Source organism: Populus euphratica, unplaced genomic scaffold (genome assembly GCF_000495115.2).
Source record: "Populus euphratica unplaced genomic scaffold, PopEup_1.0 scaffold32.1, whole genome shotgun sequence".
In the NCBI taxonomy this organism is placed as follows: domain Eukaryota; kingdom Viridiplantae; phylum Streptophyta; class Magnoliopsida; order Malpighiales; family Salicaceae; genus Populus; species Populus euphratica.
The window spans coordinates 2,251,443-2,270,394 of record NW_011499861.1 but is presented as its reverse complement, the minus strand read 5'-3'; the positions used below and the strand labels follow the sequence as shown (position 1 = coordinate 2,270,394).

Below are 18,952 nucleotides of genomic sequence, written 5' to 3'. Positions count from 1 at the left end.
CCATTTCAATGCTACCATATATTGAAGCTGGTCTTGGGTTGAAGAGGAAACACTTGATAGCTATCCCTCTCTTGGTTGGAAATGATCATGATCTAAATGGCGTGCAAGGGTTTGGGCATGAGAAAGCTTGTTGTTTTGTCCGAAGTTCCAGTGAGGACAAGATATTGGATGCGTCCGTTTCCATACCTGTCTCCAATTTAGTTGCTTTTGTGTTCTTGAAAATAGTGCTCTGTGATTGAGCTCGATCCAACTTGTTCTCTATGCAGGTTACATGAAATTGGCAATGGGAACACTCCATTTCTAATTGGCTCAAAAGTTGTAGATGATTTAATGCTTGATCTAGATGAGAGCCTAGTAAAGTCAAACTTCTCACCGTTTCTTCTGTGGGCATCCACACAGCAAAAGAGCACATTTCAAGTAAACCTGTGAATATTGTGGCACTAGTAATATTCAAGGTTTGCTTAAGAAAGCCAGAGGGTTCTAAGTGTAATTGTTCCTCCTGTAATGAGGCATATCTTTCCTGTTCTTCTGTTGAGTTTTTTTAGCTGTAGTATGCCTTGATATGCCATTATTGAAAGTATTATATGATATTTGTCTGGTAGGATTGAAAAGAAAAGGAGCAGCAAAAACATGAAAATTGGTGCGTAAAAGTTTGCAGCAAGATATCCATGGAGCCAAACTTCTCAAATGATGATATCATTTGAATGCATTTGTGCATCAATCATGGAAACTTTACTGGTATTGGCTGTAGGATGTGGATTGCATGTAATATATATCAAATTTTGTTAACTGAGATGGTCTAATCTAACCTATCTCATGATATTTCCCTTTTTTCATTTTGACTTTCTTTTCTAAAATTATATATATTAAAAAAATTCTCTTGTGTGGGTATAATTCCACCTTTGGAACATTTCAGAAAGCCCTTTTTTTCCCCTTGGGATCAAGGGCTGTGTGAATGGTGTTAGATGTAGGAGCAAGGTGGATATGTTTGTAGCTTCTTCTTCTTCTGTTTTTTGAATCTTTTATTGTGACTCAGTTTTCTGTATTAACTTGTTTGATTTTTTTTTTTTTGAAATGCACATCATTTTTCTGCTATGTTCTGGTCCCTTAGTAAGCCCTGAATTATTTCTTGTATAGCTGATGATGGCCCATGCTTATCATGGAGAAACCCAGGCATTGAGATGCTAATTGATTTCTTGGATTTTCATCAGCACTGGGAACCATCTTATGTTCGACAGGGAATGTCTTCCATGTTGTCCACCATATATTTGCAAGAAATTTCTGCGAAGCCTTAGAAAACCATGTTGTATGGGCAGTGTGTATTTGATTCTATCCAGCCTGTGAAAATAAGACGGACACCAATCTTATGTGATCAGGTGGAGAATAGCCACAGGTATAGCATGCAGTCTTATCCATACCAACTGTATTGAAGAGTCTGACAGGCCTTAAGAAGAGATCATCGAAATTGATGAACTAGTTGATCAATTGGATGAGGATGCCGCCCCCAGATTCATATTGATGATGGGTATTGCTCCATGTTGACAGATGAAAATATGGAGCTTGCTTGCTGTGCTTTTTCAGAAGGAGTTGAAAGTTGTTTGCATGAGAAGGCATGGAGGTATGGATTTTTTCCCACATTCTTCTTCTCTCCTTCTCACTTTGTCAAATTGCTGTTTCTTTTCTTCTTTTTTTGTTATAAAATCATGGATACCCTATTTTCTTATTTTCCCTTGTGATTTAGCAAACTTGATGAAGTAGAGTCATGTCTCAAAATGTAATTATCATAAATTAATATCTGCAGATTAATTCTTATACAGGAATCTCTAAGCACCCATTATCTTAGATGTTTAAGATTGATGGCCCAAGGAGAGAAGCAAGTAGGAATGGGAGAACTGGTTTTATGTACTCTTTGACCCTGATTTCTTTTTTGTATTAGCTAAAACACTTAAAGAAATCGCATCATAGTCCATACTTTATTAGTGCAAAATGCTGAATAGTGCAAATGGGAATGTTGAATGGATGATTGACAGGACAAGGACTAGTTTATTCAGAGGTGATTGTATATATGAGAAGTAAATGACAGCATTAGATACAGATAAAAAGGTGGAGATGGATTTTCTGGATGGAAGAAGGATAGCAAAACAAGGATATTAGTTTCAGTTGAAAAGGTAACGTGCCCTGTGGTGGCCCGAGTTCATCAGGGGTGCTCTGTCCTTTTCTTCATGTGCAAAATGGTTTAAACTCGAGGACTGTGGATCGTTGAAATTGTTTAGTTTGTTATCATGCTGCCTGTTATATATAAGGATCTTGGAAATGAGTTAGCCTCTGGGCCTGCCAGATTATTTACTTTTGTGGTTGAAAACTGGCAGGAATGGAGCTTCATAAAGAAGAAAGGGTTCAAGCTTAAGAGCTGAAGGGTCCGATGAAAAGTTGGAATCAAAAAAGTCAAAACATGTCCAACTTAGTATAACAGAATTTTATCGTTCTGCTAAGGTGGCAGCAATTCATGCAAAACAATGAGATCTAGCCAATAATTCTGAAAATCAACAGGATGAGCCATCAAAACAGAAGAGAAAGGTTTCAAGTTCAGACCTACCAAAGTCTATGAGACGTAGCCTTTTGTTTAAGTAGGACATTTAGGGACTTCAGATATGAATATGTACACAAACTGTTAGCCTTAGAACCATTATTCTGGATAAGTGGAGGAGAATTCTTGTACATGAATGATAAGTCTACTTTTTGTTGATTTGTAGAATAGCCCGCTCTCTTTGTAGGAAATATAGCAGTTTATCTTTACAGTCCATTGATACCGGGCAGCTTTGCTGCTTAACACATTTTAACAGGTGCGCATTTAGACTACAGAGTGACCAATTCCAGGCTCTAAATATAATGTGTTACAGAACAAATCGGTAATATTGATGGGAAGATCCAGTTAGTAGGAAACATTGACCTTCAATTGGGTAATCAACCGATAGTCAATTGGCCTCTTCTCTCTAGACAGAGTCTGTTATGATCAGTATTTCTTCAAACACTCAACCTACACCTGATTTCCGTATTATCTTGCACCAATCACTAAAAATATCATATTGTAATCCTTATCTAATGTTTGGTAGTTTCCCCTACTCTTATTACCAAATACCTTCATATGAACCTGGATATTAGGGGAAGTAAATAGTTGTTACTGATTTTCGATGGCTCTGAATTCTTCTAAAATAGTTCTGAAACTTGATTTGTTATTTTTTTATCAAGCTTGAGCTTGTTTACTAATATAGGAAATGAAATAAATGTAAATAGTGTTAATATAATTTTGAATTACACCTATTTTTTTTTTCTAAGTACAAAATATATTAGCCTCAACTTGAATGTTAAAATCATGTTAGGTGTATTTTATATTTTATCTTCCATCCAAGCTATAATAAAATATTGTTTTTATGTACTCTTTTAGATAATCATCTAAATTATATTTTATGTTTACAAACATTTTGAATTGAGTATTTAAATGTTGTAACTTTTCATAAAAAGAATTTAACTTTGAAATTGTGATCAAACTTGGTGAATGAGTATTTTATCAAATCTAACAAGAGTCAAGCTCAATTATTTTGGTTCATTATAGAGCATTGCAAGATATTAAATAAGCTTTAAAACACTCCCTTCTATTCTGTTCCCTGTAATGAGAAGTAATAATGGCATTGGTTATCATCCCAAACACCATTGAGTTGAACGTTTATAGGTGGGTACTGTCATCACATGTTTGGTTACATTCATATGATGACAGTATGAGCAATATAAAAAGTTAATGCATAAGGGTTTTCTTATGTATTTAAATATGGAAAATTGTGCACACTTCCTAGAGAGGAAACTCATCAAGCGACCTGGAGTTCTGTATATATGGCAATCTTAGGGGTATACTGGCAACCTAATTAAACTGTGTTGACTACCATCAATTTTCAATTGACAGTTACAAGGCTAGTGCTGCCATTTTAGAATGCTCTGCACATCTTCCCAAGTGATTGTCAAAAAAATTTTATGATCATTTTGTTTTATCACACTTGAACTTTTATTCCAGATATGCTTTAATAGTTTTGTAGACTAATTTATTGAGGAGTCTCCTGATTTGGATTCAGCATCCGGGCAAAGTTTGTTGCTATCAGGGAATGCTTTAAATAACCATCTATGCTTGTGTGAAGTAAATTTGTCCATCCATAATGTAGGGTCCACACGCCATGAACGGACAGGATCATCTCACTTTGCGTGGAGAACTGCACAAGTCTTTTCTCAAAGATTCTTTCCTCGGGAAGCTACCATATGTACTTGATTATCGGTTATATATAGGCACCTCAAAATAAATGCATACATCCTATATTTTATAGCAGAAGCATATCTATCTGAGCCTCCCTCTCTGTGCCTATCAAATTGTCCCTCTCTCCCCTGTAGGTTCTGTTCCAGACATGACTAGTGAGCAGTTTCTCTCATTTGAAGTTACAAAAAATAAAGCTAGCTCATTTGCTAAAGGTGTTAGAATCTTGGTTGTGGAAAGTGATCCTACATGCCTCAGAATTGTGTCAAAAATGCTTCAGGCATTTGGATATGAAGGTATGTACTGGGGATTAGTTGGTTATCTTTTTATATCCGCTTCTGCTAGACTCTTAAACTATGATTGTTTTATCAGCATCCTTGATCACTAGATGCAATATTGCTTTACTGTTTAGTTATACTCACCTTTAGCATTTAGGAATGTGGTGGAGTGATGCGATATATCCTCTGCCTCTGGGCAGGGAAGGTTTTTGTTAATGCCCCGTGTACCACGTTCTCAACCGGAGCCTATGTTCAATAATAAGTATGCTATGTTAGAGCATTGTATGAAGTTCAAGGGAAAAAAAAGAAAAAAGAGAGGGTTTGTTGCGTTGTTTGGGGGTGGGGGGGGGTGTGTGGAGGGTGTTGGGGCTGTTGCAGGCAATCCCTTCCTCAGATTCCAGGTAGAGTTTGTGATCCTGTTCTCAGATGTTGAGATTTAGTTGCTCCTTGTAGATAACGACACGTTTCCAAACATGCTAGTTTTTTGATCCGTGTTCCTGCTTTGGAAAAGACTATTAAGAGCAAAATCTGGTAATTTATGTTCCATTTGGTCTAAAAAAGCTAAAGTGAATCTCTTACCAGCTCCAGCCACTTGCTTTTAGATATTGACGGGGTCAAATTTAAGTATCTGTAACTTTTCATTGATAAATCTTATACATAAAACTTGCTATACTGTTGTACCTGTAGTTACAACTGCTACACAAGCCACTGATGCATTGCATATTTTATGGGAGAAAGAAGATGAAATTAACCTTATTCTGATAGAAACTCACTTGTCTGATATGGATCAATATGAGATCATTGAGACAGTGAGAGCAATGTCTTCTTCTTTGCCCATTGTCGGTAAGTAGTTCTTGATTCAACCTCAGCCATGCATCTTTTTCCATAAGATGCTTGTTATTTAGAAATACAACTTTTTAACATCTGATTTTGGTGGTTTTACTTCTATCACAGTTTTTTCAGCTGATAACAATGTGAGCGCCATGTTAGGCTGGCTGTATAAAGGGGCTGCACTTTATCTAATGAAGCCAATCGTTAAGAATGATGTAAAAAACCTTTGGCAGTTAACATATAGAAAGAAAAAAAAGACAACTGTATCTAGCGTAGGATCGAACAGCTTTCATGCTGGGTTGGCAGAGGAGAATGCTTCAAGTGTGACTGCAGGGATCCCATCACTCTTAAGTACCACGGGGAAGATTGACCAAATGGGAAAAACAAAGGAGCTAGAAGAGATAGATAGCGATGATGAAGATAATGACAATTTGACTGTTCTAAAGAAGCCAGGGCTTGTTTGGACTAATGAGCTGCATAACAGATTCTTGCAAGCTATCAGGATATTAGGCGTTGATGGTAAAAAATTCTTGACAGAAGTTGTATGATAATATTTTTCTGTTTCCATCTTTTCTGTTGACAATAATGGTACAACATTACTTAAATCTCATTATCAATGCAGGTGTCCATCCAAAGAAAATACTTCAGCACATGAATGTCTCGGGGCTAAAGAAAGAAAATGTTTCAAGCCATTTACAGGTTTGTTCTCTGTATATGGTTTGAGGGTTAGATATGCCTAGGGTGTAAGGACCTTTACTTGTTGGTAATATTTGAAGCCCGATATTTCAAACTTGAGTGACAATTGGCCTGAGGATTTTACTGTTTCAAACTGACAACATGTAAATACTTGAAGCATATATTTCTTCTTCTTCTTTTTTTTTTGGAGATCTCTGCAGGACACAATTGCTATGTTGATTTTTCAGAATAATTGAACAATGTCATGTTGCTGTATACCTAGTCCTTATGCATTGTAAGATTATGAAAGGGCATCATTTGCATCTAATTATTACAAATGTTATGTTTTCAGAAATATCGTCTTTCCTGGAAGTGGGAACAAGATGCAACACAGAAGACCATGATTAGAGATCACCATCCTTCATTGACTTTGAATTTACAAGGAGAGTTTTCTCAATTCACAAACCCGCAATTCTCCATGGCAATATCTCAATCAGAACACAGAAACAATATCCAGAATAATCTCTGTAGTCCTGTGTCAATGCATTCCCGTGGTTCTGCACATTCTCTTACTCGAGTGAACACAAACTCTGATGGCATGTTGATTCCTAGCTATGGGCAACAAAGCAAACAGCTAGACCATACTTACCCCAATTGCAGTCATACTGGAATTGGGACTAATAATGATGGGAACTTGGCAAGTTTAGGACAGAAAAGAAATCATAATGTGGAAGAACATCTCAATCAAGGAACCACTTTCTCCAATGTCGGAACTCATGGCCCAACATTTCTGGGCAACTCTCAGCAGCAGCTGCAGTTTCCACTGCTACAGCCTCAACCACTTCCAGAGAAGGAAGATGAATCTGACATTCCCAATAACATAACAGAGGCAAGGAATGAGTTTTTGGTGACGAAAAATGAGTTCCTTGACAATCCTAATAATGATCTCTGGTAGGTTAATGATTTTTGTGATCTAATTTTTAAATGCTCGCTTCATGCATTAAGTTTCTGTAGGGTAATTATAATTATCTTTATTTGTATTTCCAGTGTCATTTTTATTTTCCCACTTGTAATCCTTCTGTGAATTCTTACACAAGGCTCTGAAGTGGCCATGGAATCGAGATTGGCTTTGATGCTTTATAGAATGGAGAGCAAGATCCCCGAAAACTTTGAATCTGGCCATGGTTGACGCAGCAGAAGCCAAAGAAAGGGTGCAATTGCTGGACACATTATCTCTCAGTTTGACATTTAGTTTTACAGTTAATAAGTAGTTAAAATACCTCAATGAGGGCTCTGTTATTTGGATGCTGTTTCCTTGTTTGCTATGCCGATAAATTAGTGACTGTTTGTTGTTATTTAGTTGCTCTTTTCTTGTTTGCAATGGCATAAATTAATCTCTACTGTCTGGGGAAAAAACTGAAGTTACTGGATATTTGTAGCTCCTTATGGTGTGGTCAAGAGAGTGAAATGCTACCCTCTTTATGATAACTTGTCCAGCTTCATATTCCTAAAGTTCATAGAACAGAAGAGGATGGGTTTTTTTCATTCTGTTCTCAACAGGGAAGAAGGACGAAATCATGCCTATTTCATTGGTATGAAAACTCCCTTGGAATAAGGAATATAAAAGCTTACCATACATGATACATCGGTAAAAAAAACCCTATGCTTTTGCATGTGGAATTTCTCAAAGCGAGGTTGAATGAAATCACTCCCATGTGACTACCAGGATAGTTAATGCTCGATTACCGATCTCAAAAGGATTCTACTTTTGTTCTCTGGTTGGCATTTAATTGATTCTGAATAAAATTACATACCTTGTATGCATCTTACACAAATTTAGTAACAAGCATATTGCTAATCATGGAGTGCAATTATCACTGGATAGATCAGTTGACATGGGACTGTTCTAGCTTAATCAAGGGTTTCTATTTGAGGATTGGGAATGTAGCTGCGTTAAATACTTGGTAGGGAGAGCTTTGCAGCCCTTGTGGTTCTACCCAGCTAGAATCTGGATTAGTCGGAGCTCACCTGATAATCTAACTTAAAAAAACTACATTGCCCTTGTCCCAATTGCATTTTGCATGCCTCATTGCCACTCAATTTATTCTCCACTGGTGTAAATCTTGCCAGGCCATAAAAATTTTAACAAGAAAATCTATCACATTTTATGCATGTCGGTTCCTGATTCCATAGCAAGGTCTGTGTGTTTGTTGACTTCAAAGAGTAGCTTCTCATTTATACAATTTGGATCAGCCTTCATAATTTTTCAAGCATGGATAACGACCCCACATGCCTCGGCATTGTGACTGGGATGCTTCAAACATGCAAGTATGAAGGTACTAACTACTTTGTGATTCCTTGTGTGTATTTGGTGCTATGATCATGACTTCTTCAAGATGACAACTTTTCCATATTCTTCTCTCCGTTATGAAAAGGCAGCTAATGCTCTAAAGGCCATTCAAAAGAGAACAGGAAGACTAAATTAAAAGTGTAACTTCGATAGGATTGTATATAAGAAAATTACTTAATGTAACAATTAAATGAGTTTTCATTAGTTTTTCCCTGAACAAAAAGTGATGTTCTCGAGAACTCATATCACAGCAACAGAGGCTAAAAAGCAATCCTTTTTCAGAGAAAATGCTATGACAATCTAAAATTATATAGCATGTCAAATCCCAGAATAGGGATAAAAACACGAGTCACTCATAATGCAATACATTACCTCTGAAATCCAATTTCAATTGCATCATGTTTGTGCCATACTGCCATGGCATCTCAAAATAAAGTAAAAGATGAAAGATGGAAATAAAAATATAGCCAACCAGATGAAACTCAATCATTCATCCCATTCCAAAAGCTCTCTTCATCAAATAGACAATGCAAGCGAAACTCCCCTGCTCTGCCCTCTGTTTCCTCTGTTCTATTTCTTCCCAATAATAATCAGCCATGAAACTGGTAGATAAGATCCAAAGCCCTCAACCTAGTCTCACGGGGATCAAAGCCCACAATTCCTCCCCCAAACCCATCATCATACATCCTCCTCTCCTCCGCCACCGCCACCGTTGACGGAGAAAGAGGCCTTTTAGGCCTCTTATTCTTAATAAAACAATCTCTCATCCTCTCCTCTACCTTCTCAATAGACACCACCTTGTTGGAATTCTCTTCATCATCATCTCCAACTTGCATAGGCTCGTCTCCATTCTCGTCAGCTCCAGTTGCCGAGGAGAGAGAGTTCTCTTGTGGTGGGGGTTGAAGTGGGAAAGAAGGGAGTTGGTGGTTTTGGGAGAGGAAGGAGGAGAGGTGATGGTGGGCTTGGTGGAGAGAGGAATAGATTTGGAGGAGGTGGGTTGGGTCAGTTGTTGATGGGAGTTGTTTAGCCATTAGTGTTGCTTGCTCTAATGATAGTATCAGGTCTGGTAGAGGCGGTGGTGCGGAGGTTGTGGTGTTCATGTTTGTTGCCTCTCCTTTTCTTCTCAGCAAAGATTTTTCTTTTTATGTGTCAGTTTGCTATGTAGACGTCCTGAACAGAAAGTTCAGAAAGTTGGTTTTTTTTTTTTTTTCTTGGACTTTGTTTTTAGGAATCTTGGTAAGGTGTTGAGGATGTCAGAATTCGAAGTCAGTTCTTGAAGTTGCCCTTGCATTACTGTATCTGGAAAGATTTTTTTCTTTTTTTTTGGGGGAGGAGGGGAGGGGCTTTCCTCTAAAAATCAAAAGCACAAAGCATACTCACAAGTTAATTTAATTTTTTTTTTTATAAAAATAGCTAAATATAAATTTAATATTATGATAATTTAAAAAAATTATAAAAAATATTTTTAATTAAAATTAATTTAGTATTTATATTTATTTAGTTAAAACTATAATTGAAATTAAAATTGAAATAAAAAAATTTAATATATTTTGTTAAAAAGATACTTTTTAAATTATATATATATATATATATATTAATGATTTTTAATTTAAATATTATATATTTAACTATTTTTGTTATATCATAGAATAAATAATATAAATATCAAGTATTTTTATTATTTTATTAAACTATTATTTAATTTATAATTTTATTATGTATAAAATTCATATTATTTTATTAAACTATTGTTTAATTTATAATTTTAGTATGTATAAAATTCATCTAACCAAACTATGATTTTCTTGGTTTTTTAAGTGCATAATAATATTAACTAAGACTACGATTTTCTTGGTTTTTTAAATGTATAATAATATTAAGTAAAATATCATTAAGAATAAAATTAAAATTACAATTAAATTCTATAAATGTTATATCATTAGATAATTTTTTTTAATTTTTCAAATAAAATATAATAAAAATAAAAATAAAATTAATTTTTTTTTTACTAAATTAAACTTAATTTAATACATTTAACTTTAAATCGAACAAATATATTTTACTGTCACATGAACATTAAAGATCACTCTACTATTTACTTAAGTGCACAATGAAGAGTTTTTACTTAAATGAACAGTAAAGAGTGAAATTCTTTACCGTTCGCAGGTATGTGAAAAGCAACTCTCAGTTGCTTTTCACGAAGGTTTTAACAAAATTTGAATGGATTTTACATTAATGGCAAACTATATTTTATCATTACTAAACATTTAACATCTGCGGTTTGCTTTAAAAACTACCACAGCTGCATAAAAACACAGACACTAAAAGCCCAAGAGAACACGGGACTACTTGCAGACTTTAAACTGCCCTGCTCTGTATTGGTCTTGTATTAATAGAACATCCAACCAGAATACCTGGAGACATAGATTAATATCTAAATTAGCCAATCCATCTGCACAGCTATTAGCCTCTCTAGAGGTATGAAGAACTTCAATCCTCCATTCTCCAAAACATTATTCTACTGGGTTCGGGTTCTTTTAAGCAATAAACACACCCTCCAACCACGGTTCACAGTCTACTATAGCTTTAGAGTTGAGACCTGAATTCACTTTACAAATTCAATACAGCCTCGTTTTCCAGTTCCCTTTTCATTTCATCTGTAAACAAATTTGCTACAAATAATGAGGAGGGAATTACAATCTGGCAAGCCATAACATATACTTTCAAGTATTTTTCAAATCATACAAACTTACATGCGTGTAATACAATTCTTACACTCCTAGCATTAGCAGATAATCATCTATTATTGACATTGCTGATGACCGATAACTGGAACCAAAGAGATTGTAATGATTCAGGTAGTGATACAGCAAATAGATCTCTCTCCTCTTCTCAAAGCCTGGTTGTTTGGGCATCACCTGGTAAAAAAGGTATGCACAAGAATGTCACTGGATCCTGCATAAGACTGCGGGTACAACCCATTGAACATTTGAGCAGGCCAGCACACTTCTAAGCATTTTTTAGTTTCAAAATGTAATGTTGATGCAACTTTTTCCTTATCGTATGTGATCAATATAGGACTGCCTGGATTGCATGGTTGTGTCAGGGTATCGCATCTATTTCCTTGACATTGGCATGGATGTAAACATAACCATGACATGCCACTATTGATGTGTACCAATGGGACAAAGTCAATTGTTACTGAGCCCCATGTTTAGGTGGATAGTTTTTTGGATATGAAAGAAAACCATAATTTTGGTACTCATATAGCTCGTATCTCTATGGAAGAATTGATACCTCAAAATAAGCATTGTAAAATGATCCTCCAAAACCAGCACACCATGACATTCCAAATTCTGCTTCATTGTGTCCATCTGAAATAAAACTCAACAAATAACGTGCAATTAGTGGTTTAAAAAAGTAATCTCTACATGAACTTCATGCATTTAGCTAGATAATGAACGACTTAACCAAGCCATGAACTTCAGTTCTCAACATTCTCGGGTTAGAATTTCAAGCCATGAGTCATCTAAACAGTGTTTTCTTTCTTTACATATTGTCTACAGCAGAAACATAATTCGGTCATATATACAAGTGCAAGATATTTTCAAAGAATACGAGCCCAGCTGCTACACAATGATTTAGCAATCAGATTATTTTTAACTTACAATAGCAAGCTGGGTCTAGTATAACAGGCTCGCCATTCTTGTCAGAGCTAATATTCCCACTCCACAAGTCTCCATGAAGTAAGCATGGCTCTATGACAATGTTTTGAAAGAGAGGTGCCATGTTCTCCACCAATCTTTTTCCTGTGAATAATGTGTCAGATAAGTATCCCAAAAATATGTCACTTGCACAAGCTACTGAGTAACAATTGACATTTAAGTTTCACAGATCAAAGTCTTTGCTTGTCTATGAATGCTGAAACCAAATAACAAGTGTGATGAGAAGCACTCAAGCATATGATATCTGAGTTATTCAACATTAGTGATTTAATATGATGAGGTTCTCCTTAGAAAAGAGAGGTCAGGCAGTCTTCCCATAAAATATGCTTTTAAATCCAAAGTTCATGGGTTGGAAAACAGAATTAAGATCTCAGAATGACTTAATGCAACAAGGAACGTGGAAATAATGCTGCATACAAGAAGCACGAGAATAAGCATTTAACTACTGTGGTTCTAGTGATGCAAACTGAATTGCAGTTTCAACATTGCACAGCTATACCAAATGCATTCATGCTTATATACCCAGCATCATGTTTTCCAGTACATTTGCTAATTTTGCCATCTATTAAATTTGCATTTTTCACAAGCAAAGACATGGAATGGATAAAATAAATTATCACAAGGATGGGATATGTAGATAACCTTTTTGATAAATGGTTGAATCACCATATTGATCTAATGCCAACTTAAGTTGGTAACCCAATCTGTGCTTTCCGTAAAACTCTATCCAGTCTGATGTCCAAGTGTTTATCTGTGGAGTACTACAAATTTGCACATGAATTTCTTAGGATTGAGCAAGAGCCCGGATTCATTATCAATTTCAAAGTCAGTGTGCATATGACAATTGCATCAGAAAATAGAGGACAAAGATGACAACAACAGTTTCCTGAATGGTTGCACCTGCCAATGGTATTATCAACATCAAAACCAAAGCCTTTTTCAGATTTCCCAGCTTTATGCATTTCAGCAAGCTGTCTCCCTAGAACAGACTGAAGAATGGGAAACTGTTCAGACATCAAACTGTAAAGAGCTATTGCCAACATCCAATTATCCATTTTCTTGCACCCTCACCTGATTGCCTCTAGATGCCCCAAATTCAATAAACTCCATGATGATGTATGATCCACCTGTTGGTAGGGGTCCAACCTACAATGCTTAGCAAGTAGTTACAATCCAATCATAATGCCATGTGAAAGTTTATACAAGTTGACATGTTCCATCAATAAGAAGCAACTAATAGAAGAAAAAGCTTAGCCTTCTCACCTTAAATGGCCTAGGTACCCGGATTGTTCTGGTTTCATACATGGCACCCAGGCCAAGAGCCTCTCCCTCAAACATGGATGGTCCTATACCCCTAATCCAGTATTTGAACAGTAAAAATCTTTAATCCCTTTAGACATGTTAAAATAGAAAAGCATAAGCCTTTGAAGTTATTTCACTGACCTAGAGTCAAGTTTCTTTATTACCTGTTTGTTTTTACAAAGAAAGAACCAGCATCAGTGTCATAACGCCTTGCATTGTTGATACAACCACCACCAATGGGACTAGTTCGTGTTATCTGGGTTGCATTTCCTTCTGACAAAATCCAATCACTGATTGGATCATCGCTCATTGCAGCTGAAACTGGTAGATAACCAAAGCTCATGTACAACCAACAAATTCAAGTAAAACCCTGCCTACAAGAACTTGTGGCATAAAGAAATTTTTAAGGCAAATGAATTTCCCATAATGACAAACATCATAATTTCTTGAAAGAAAGGCTCATAATCTCCCAGGCAAAAAAAGAGTTTCTCTACTGTTGAAATCAATAAAAGCTCCGGTATTTTAACTATATCTACATGTCTAATGTACCAAATCTCGAAATGCCAAGATAATGATATTCTACTGGCATTCAACTAAAAGCTAGAAACGGACAACAACAACAACAAAATACTTTTACAGTTTAAATGAGACATACGAACATTACTAAAGACTCCACAAAAAATGTCAGATGGCTTCAAACTGCATATTGAAACTGTCACGGGTCAAACAAAGTGAAGTTGAGACTGAAGAAGTGAATTTCTTGTTCCAAGAACACTGAATGGAAATGGGTATCTCTCAAATAACTAGTTGATGTCGAAGGACTACAAGGCCTCGTAGTCATACCCCAAAAATTGAAACTTTACAGTAGTTACTATAGGCATCAAATAAGCCCATGGACATTGTAATGAAGGGTATTCACTAAAAACAGACAGAAGAAAATTAATTAAAACTAACTATCAAGTAGAGATTTATACTTGACAGTACAAAAACTAATGCTATAAGCATCATCAGAATTCAAAGCAACATGCCATTAAATAATCGATTCCTTACCTGCAAATGGTTTGCGTTTAGCAAAGCAAGGTCGAGGAGGAAAACAAGAAGAATTGAGAGATGAAATACCAATGTATGACGCCACCATTTTTTTTTATCTCCTTTCCTTCTACTCGTCTTTTCTTTGTACGCTTTGCCACCGTGTTTTTTAGTGTATCCTGTTTCTACTGGATGTGTATTTGGTGACGCAAGGCATGGCTCGCGGGTCCATATTTTTTATCATGAAAAATGATATTTAGATCCGAAAATACCTTTCAAAAACAATTAAAAAAATCAATTATTTGGATTATAGTAATAACCAAGTTTAATAAATTATTTTTATTTTAATTAGATAATAAAATATTGGATAACTATAGTTAACAAATAATTTTTTTCAAAAAAAATTATGATACCTTAAAAAAAAATACATAAGAGTATAAAATTTAATAAAAATAAATTTTAAAAATTAGTTAAAGTCAACTCAGGGCATTGCAATGGACGTAGAACCTAGATAATGAGATAGTGTGATGAATATAAAATCTAGATAATAAAAAGCAAATCAACCTAATCTAACTTTCCAAATTTATAGTCAATATCATAAAATTAAGATAACTTAATATAAAGTTTTTTTTAAGAAAATCACAAAGATAATTTTTTTAAAAAAATAAACTAATATTGAACAATGATACAGGAAAAGAAAAGAATGTAAATTTTCATTAACTTTTCAAACTCATGATCTTGATCATTAAATCGGAAGCATTATATATGAAAAAATAACAAAGCATAATTCATAGAAAATTAAACGATGAAAAATGAAAAGAAAAGAAAGATTAACTACACAAAAGAATATTAAATTAAAAAAATGTTAATCAAAAGAAAAAGGATAGAAATTAAAATAAATTAGAGGGAAACTAAAATCTTGAATGAAAGTTTAAATTAAAAAGGAAACTAACAATAACAAAAAGAATAAAAATTTAAAAGAATAAGGACTAAATTGTAAAAAAAACCATAAACTTGAATTGAAAAATGGAACTGAAACTAATAAAACTTTTATAAAAATACTCAGAAAAAAATAAAAGAATAAAGACTAAATTAAACAATATAATATATAATAAAATGAAATTAAAAAACTAAATTGAAGGAAAAAATATTACACACAAGGACAAAATAAATAAATTAAAAAAATGAAGTAGAAATATAAAAAATAACAAAGATCAATATGTAATTTTTAAAGTACGAGAGATAAAAGAAGAGTAGCCTACTTTTCAACAACACAAACTCTATCATGAGAACAAAATACAGCAATGGTACATTAGGGAAACGATGGAAGCTCAGGTGATACCATTAAAAAGCTACTTAAAGTATTTAAGTGTTTCTTATACGCATGTAAGAACATACCAATAAATTTTTTTATTAAAAATTAAATAATTTTGATTAAAAGACTAAACTATCCTTCAGAAACCAATAAATATCAAAGTAAACCGATTTGAAAAGACAAAAATAACCATGGGAAACTTTTTTACCTTAAGGTCATTTTAGCAACTTAACTGTGAATGCAAGAGTGAAAATTTGAAATTATCCCGCCTAAATTTTTAATATCTAAGGTTATTTATGTCATTACGCCGTTCAATAATAAGAAAAAGACTTTACTACCCCGCAACCAGCCCAAAGTTTTTGTTTTTTTGATCGAGAGAGGCAAAATATAAATTCACTGTCACAATTCACAAATTCACAGCAAATCGAGGTATAGCATTAGCTACTGTTCAAATGACCCTGCCCTTTTAGTTTATTCTTGTATGTATTTGGCTACTGTTTGAAGATAAAACATGGCGTGGCGTGGCCTATTCCAGGTACAGAGTATTGCCTGCCGCGGTTAGCACAAACAAACATGGCATGCCATCTTCCGAAAAACCTGGATAGGCTTGGCTCCAGCAAAGTATTGTTATATATTTTTAATTATAAATAACTCTTAAAAACACGCTATATTGCAATAACAAACACTAACTACGTGGCAGCTCCCAGCTCCCAGCTCGCGCTCGCCTCTAGCCTCTTACCTTTATTTGCCGTCTCCAAGAAAACAGAATGGCGGATCCAGGAATCCACCACGAGACCCCGCGCTCGCCTCTAGTCTCTTACCTTTATTTGTCGTCTCCAAGAAAACAGAACGGCGGATCCAGGAATCCACCACGAGACCCAACCCATTAACCAAATCGCCATAGACTACACCCCAGAGGCATGCACTCACTGCCCGGAGTCCAATTCCATCACTCTCACATACGACCACCGTGGGGGCGCACGGTGGCGCAGTACCACCCGCTTTCTTTACGGCACTTTCAGCTCTCTCATCCAATGTCCCAAAGGTAACACGAGTGGCCTTAACTTCAACATCTATCTTTGTTCTCTTGAAGGTGACAAATCCCAAGATGAGATCGACTTTGAGTTTCTTGGTAAAGACAAGACCATCGTACAAACTAATTACTACGCTTCAGGTAATGATTGTTAATGACAAGACTGGTTCTTTTTGTGGTTGTTTTTTAAAGGAGACTTGATGATTGTGTGCAGGGACTGGGAACAGAGAAGAAATTCATGATCTGGGGTTTGATTGTTCTGATGCGTTTCATGAGTATGTAATAAAGTGGTGTCCAAGTTTCATGGAGTGGTTGATTGATGGAAAGGTGGTGAGGAAAGTGGAGAAAAGGGAAGTGGAGGGATTCCCTGAGAAACCCATGCTTTTGTATGCTTCTATTTGGGATGCAAGCTACATTTGTGACGCAACTTGGACTGGACCTTATATGGGGTGTGATGCACCTTATGTTTGTCTCTACAAGGACATATGTGTGCCTGTTGGGACTGCGGTGGAGTGTTCTTGTGATTCTTGATCCTGGTTCTTCTTTTTCTGGATTGGCAATCTGTTTTTTCTTTCGCGAGGGCATCAGCTTGCCAACTGTGACCAAATGCTAGTAAATGGTCATTCTTCATGACCTGACCATCTTTTTTTTTGTGTGTTCTATGTGTTTGAGTATTTGTCTCATATCTTTGATTCTTTTTTGACGTGATCTTTTTAAGTTGTAACGCTCCTTTTCACTTAAATAGTCATGAAATGTGGATCTGTGATGATTGTGGTGGACATTCTTCTTTAAGAACGACTATCCTTATTTCATTTTGTGTTGATTGTTTGTATTGTGACGGTTCTAGAAGGAAACTATGTTACTTTGAGATGGATAGATAATTTTGGCAGGATATAAAGTGAACAGTCATCACTTGCACAATATATATATTGTGTTTGAGAGATGGCAGAAATTAAGCTGTCTAGTTGTTTTTTGTTCGTACCCTGGCAAAGTTCAGAAACAGCAAGATTATCCTTCCGCTTTATGGTCCAGTTCAATCAATTTTTGGTTTCTTGATTGCGCATTAGCGGTCCAACTCTACTCTCTATTTCTATCTCAGTTTTTATAGGGGTAAATTGACAAGCTTTATGTAGGTTGAGATTCTACTAGTTTATGTTTGCTGCCTTTTGCTTTGTGGGTTTTCTCTGTATATCTCGTTCATGCTGGTTAGACTAGCCAGATTTATTTGCATGTTTCTTTGTAGAGTCCTTTAAGATTGATTTTGCTGTCCTCTACTAAGATAATAAGTAAACAAAATGAATTGGTTTCACGCAGCCCGAAGATGTTATATGGTAGCTTCATTCAGAGGCATATGACAGGGGTAAGTGGTTACTAGTTATCCTCATTACATAGACTTGGCATCTGTTGGTCGTAGAATATTAGATCTTGCTTTTGTGGGATCCGTGTAATAAAGTACACCCTTACCACCAGATAAAACCGTAATCGTCATTGCAAAGGAGAAGCCTGCCCAAAGGCCTCTGCTGTGTTAGGGTCTGTGGAGTGTTAAATGTCAACATTAATCAGCGAGGTATGTATTGTGTACCGGTTCAACAGAGGAGCAGTGTCGTATTTTATATTTGATCCTTCTGATACGGGTCATAAGAGTGATTCTGATTAGTGGGGAATCTTCATTCAAAATATTTTCTCCCTAACAGCAGTTCATCCCTGTCCATTCAATAGAGATTGGATGATGCTTGAAGGACTAGAAAAGAACCTTTTGCTTTTCTATATCTTTGCTGCTTTATCATGTATTTCAACTGGAGAATCATGTGATTGACTAGTATGGTGGTGCTCATTGCATTCAATCGAACTGTTCGCCATTGTATAGTGTTGAGTCTTCAGGGAATGGATCACATGCCTATCCTCTACTGTATGCATGCATTTGGGGAAAAGTATAGAGAAGCACGGGTCCTAGGTTTGTTCAAAATATTAAGTTTGTTGTCAGTGGTCAAATTGGCTTCCTCAATTGGAAGATTTTGGTATGCTTTCAAGGATGATGCAAGGGTGGAGATATTTGCCAGTTTGAATTTATCAGAGAACTTGCTGATTATATATCAAATCCGCCGAAGAGGGCCAAT

At 35.6% G+C, this 18,952-nt stretch overlaps 4 protein-coding genes across 8 annotated transcripts; 2 read left to right on the top strand and 2 right to left on the bottom strand.

The window, feature by feature from the left end:
* The first annotated feature begins 317 nt into the window (after positions 1 to 317).
* LOC105124928 (two-component response regulator ARR14-like) lies at positions 318 to 7,523 on the top strand. 2 transcript variants are annotated; one of them, XM_011025146.1, is made up of 10 exons: positions 318 to 509; positions 603 to 738; positions 1,138 to 1,393; positions 1,546 to 1,610; positions 4,435 to 4,593; positions 5,263 to 5,418; positions 5,530 to 5,925; positions 6,029 to 6,105; positions 6,434 to 7,032; positions 7,179 to 7,523. In XM_011025146.1, exons 5-10 carry the CDS (start codon positions 4,449 to 4,451, stop codon positions 7,183 to 7,185), a joined length of 1,380 nt encoding a protein of 459 aa, XP_011023448.1. In that variant the 5' UTR covers positions 318 to 509; positions 603 to 738; positions 1,138 to 1,393; positions 1,546 to 1,610; positions 4,435 to 4,448; the 3' UTR covers positions 7,186 to 7,523. The 2 variants fall into 2 exon arrangements, with proteins under 2 accessions (XP_011023448.1, XP_011023449.1); XM_011025147.1 differs by lacking the exon at positions 603 to 738.
* Positions 7,524 to 8,598: 1,075 nt separating this feature from the next.
* Positions 8,599 to 9,755, bottom strand: LOC105124927 (uncharacterized). The gene has a single exon (XM_011025144.1). It carries the CDS (start codon positions 9,529 to 9,531, stop codon positions 9,022 to 9,024), a length of 510 nt encoding a protein of 169 aa, XP_011023446.1. The 5' UTR covers positions 9,532 to 9,755; the 3' UTR covers positions 8,599 to 9,021.
* Positions 9,756 to 10,788: 1,033 nt separating this feature from the next.
* On the bottom strand, positions 10,789 to 14,699 carry LOC105124925 (Protein kinase superfamily protein). Of its 4 annotated transcripts, none has more exons than XM_011025141.1 (10): positions 14,509 to 14,699; positions 13,623 to 13,779; positions 13,420 to 13,537; positions 13,228 to 13,302; positions 13,057 to 13,145; positions 12,799 to 12,917; positions 12,100 to 12,240; positions 11,729 to 11,805; positions 11,185 to 11,349; positions 10,789 to 11,088 (listed from the first exon to the last, which is right to left on the bottom strand). In XM_011025141.1, exons 1-9 carry the CDS (start codon positions 14,594 to 14,596, stop codon positions 11,203 to 11,205), a joined length of 1,011 nt encoding a protein of 336 aa, XP_011023443.1. In that variant the 5' UTR covers positions 14,597 to 14,699; the 3' UTR covers positions 10,789 to 11,088; positions 11,185 to 11,202. The 4 variants fall into 4 exon arrangements, with proteins under 4 accessions (XP_011023443.1, XP_011023444.1, XP_011023442.1 ...); XM_011025142.1 differs by having other exon boundaries at positions 10,825 to 11,103; XM_011025140.1 differs by having other exon boundaries at positions 10,992 to 11,349; positions 14,509 to 14,698.
* A 1,774-nt stretch (positions 14,700 to 16,473) lies between these two features.
* On the top strand, positions 16,474 to 17,656 carry LOC105124924 (probable xyloglucan endotransglucosylase/hydrolase protein 27). Its single transcript, XM_011025139.1, has 3 exons — positions 16,474 to 16,590; positions 16,673 to 16,976; positions 17,050 to 17,656. Exons 1-3 carry the CDS (start codon positions 16,570 to 16,572, stop codon positions 17,364 to 17,366), a joined length of 642 nt encoding a protein of 213 aa, XP_011023441.1. The 5' UTR covers positions 16,474 to 16,569; the 3' UTR covers positions 17,367 to 17,656.
* The last annotated feature ends 1,296 nt before the right edge of the window (positions 17,657 to 18,952 follow it).

Excerpts from the sequence above, each read along its gene's own strand:
- LOC105124925 (XM_011025141.1), bottom strand. The coding sequence starts at position 14,596 with ATGGTGGCGTCATACATTGGTATTTCATCTCTCAATTCTTCTTGTTTT. Across the intron at positions 13,538-13,622 it reads TTCTTTGTAAAAACAAACAG|ATTTTTACTGTTCAAATACT; the intron begins GTAATAAAGAAA and ends AAGGGATTAAAG. Across the intron at positions 11,350-11,728 it reads TTTACAATGCTTATTTTGAG|GTGATGCCCAAACAACCAGG; the intron begins GTATCAATTCTT and ends CTTTTTTACCAG.
- LOC105124928 (XM_011025147.1), top strand. The coding sequence starts at position 4,449 with ATGACTAGTGAGCAGTTTCTCTCATTTGAAGTTACAAAAAATAAAGCT. Across the intron at positions 4,594-5,262 it reads TCAGGCATTTGGATATGAAG|TTACAACTGCTACACAAGCC; the intron begins GTATGTACTGGG and ends TTGTACCTGTAG. Across the intron at positions 5,926-6,028 it reads CAGGATATTAGGCGTTGATG|GTGTCCATCCAAAGAAAATA; the intron begins GTAAAAAATTCT and ends TTATCAATGCAG.
- LOC105124927 (XM_011025144.1), bottom strand. The coding sequence starts at position 9,531 with ATGAACACCACAACCTCCGCACCACCGCCTCTACCAGACCTGATACTA.
- LOC105124924 (XM_011025139.1), top strand. The coding sequence starts at position 16,570 with ATGGCGGATCCAGGAATCCAC. Across the intron at positions 16,591-16,672 it reads TGGCGGATCCAGGAATCCAC|CACGAGACCCAACCCATTAA; the intron begins CACGAGACCCCG and ends CCAGGAATCCAC. Across the intron at positions 16,977-17,049 it reads AACTAATTACTACGCTTCAG|GGACTGGGAACAGAGAAGAA; the intron begins GTAATGATTGTT and ends GATTGTGTGCAG.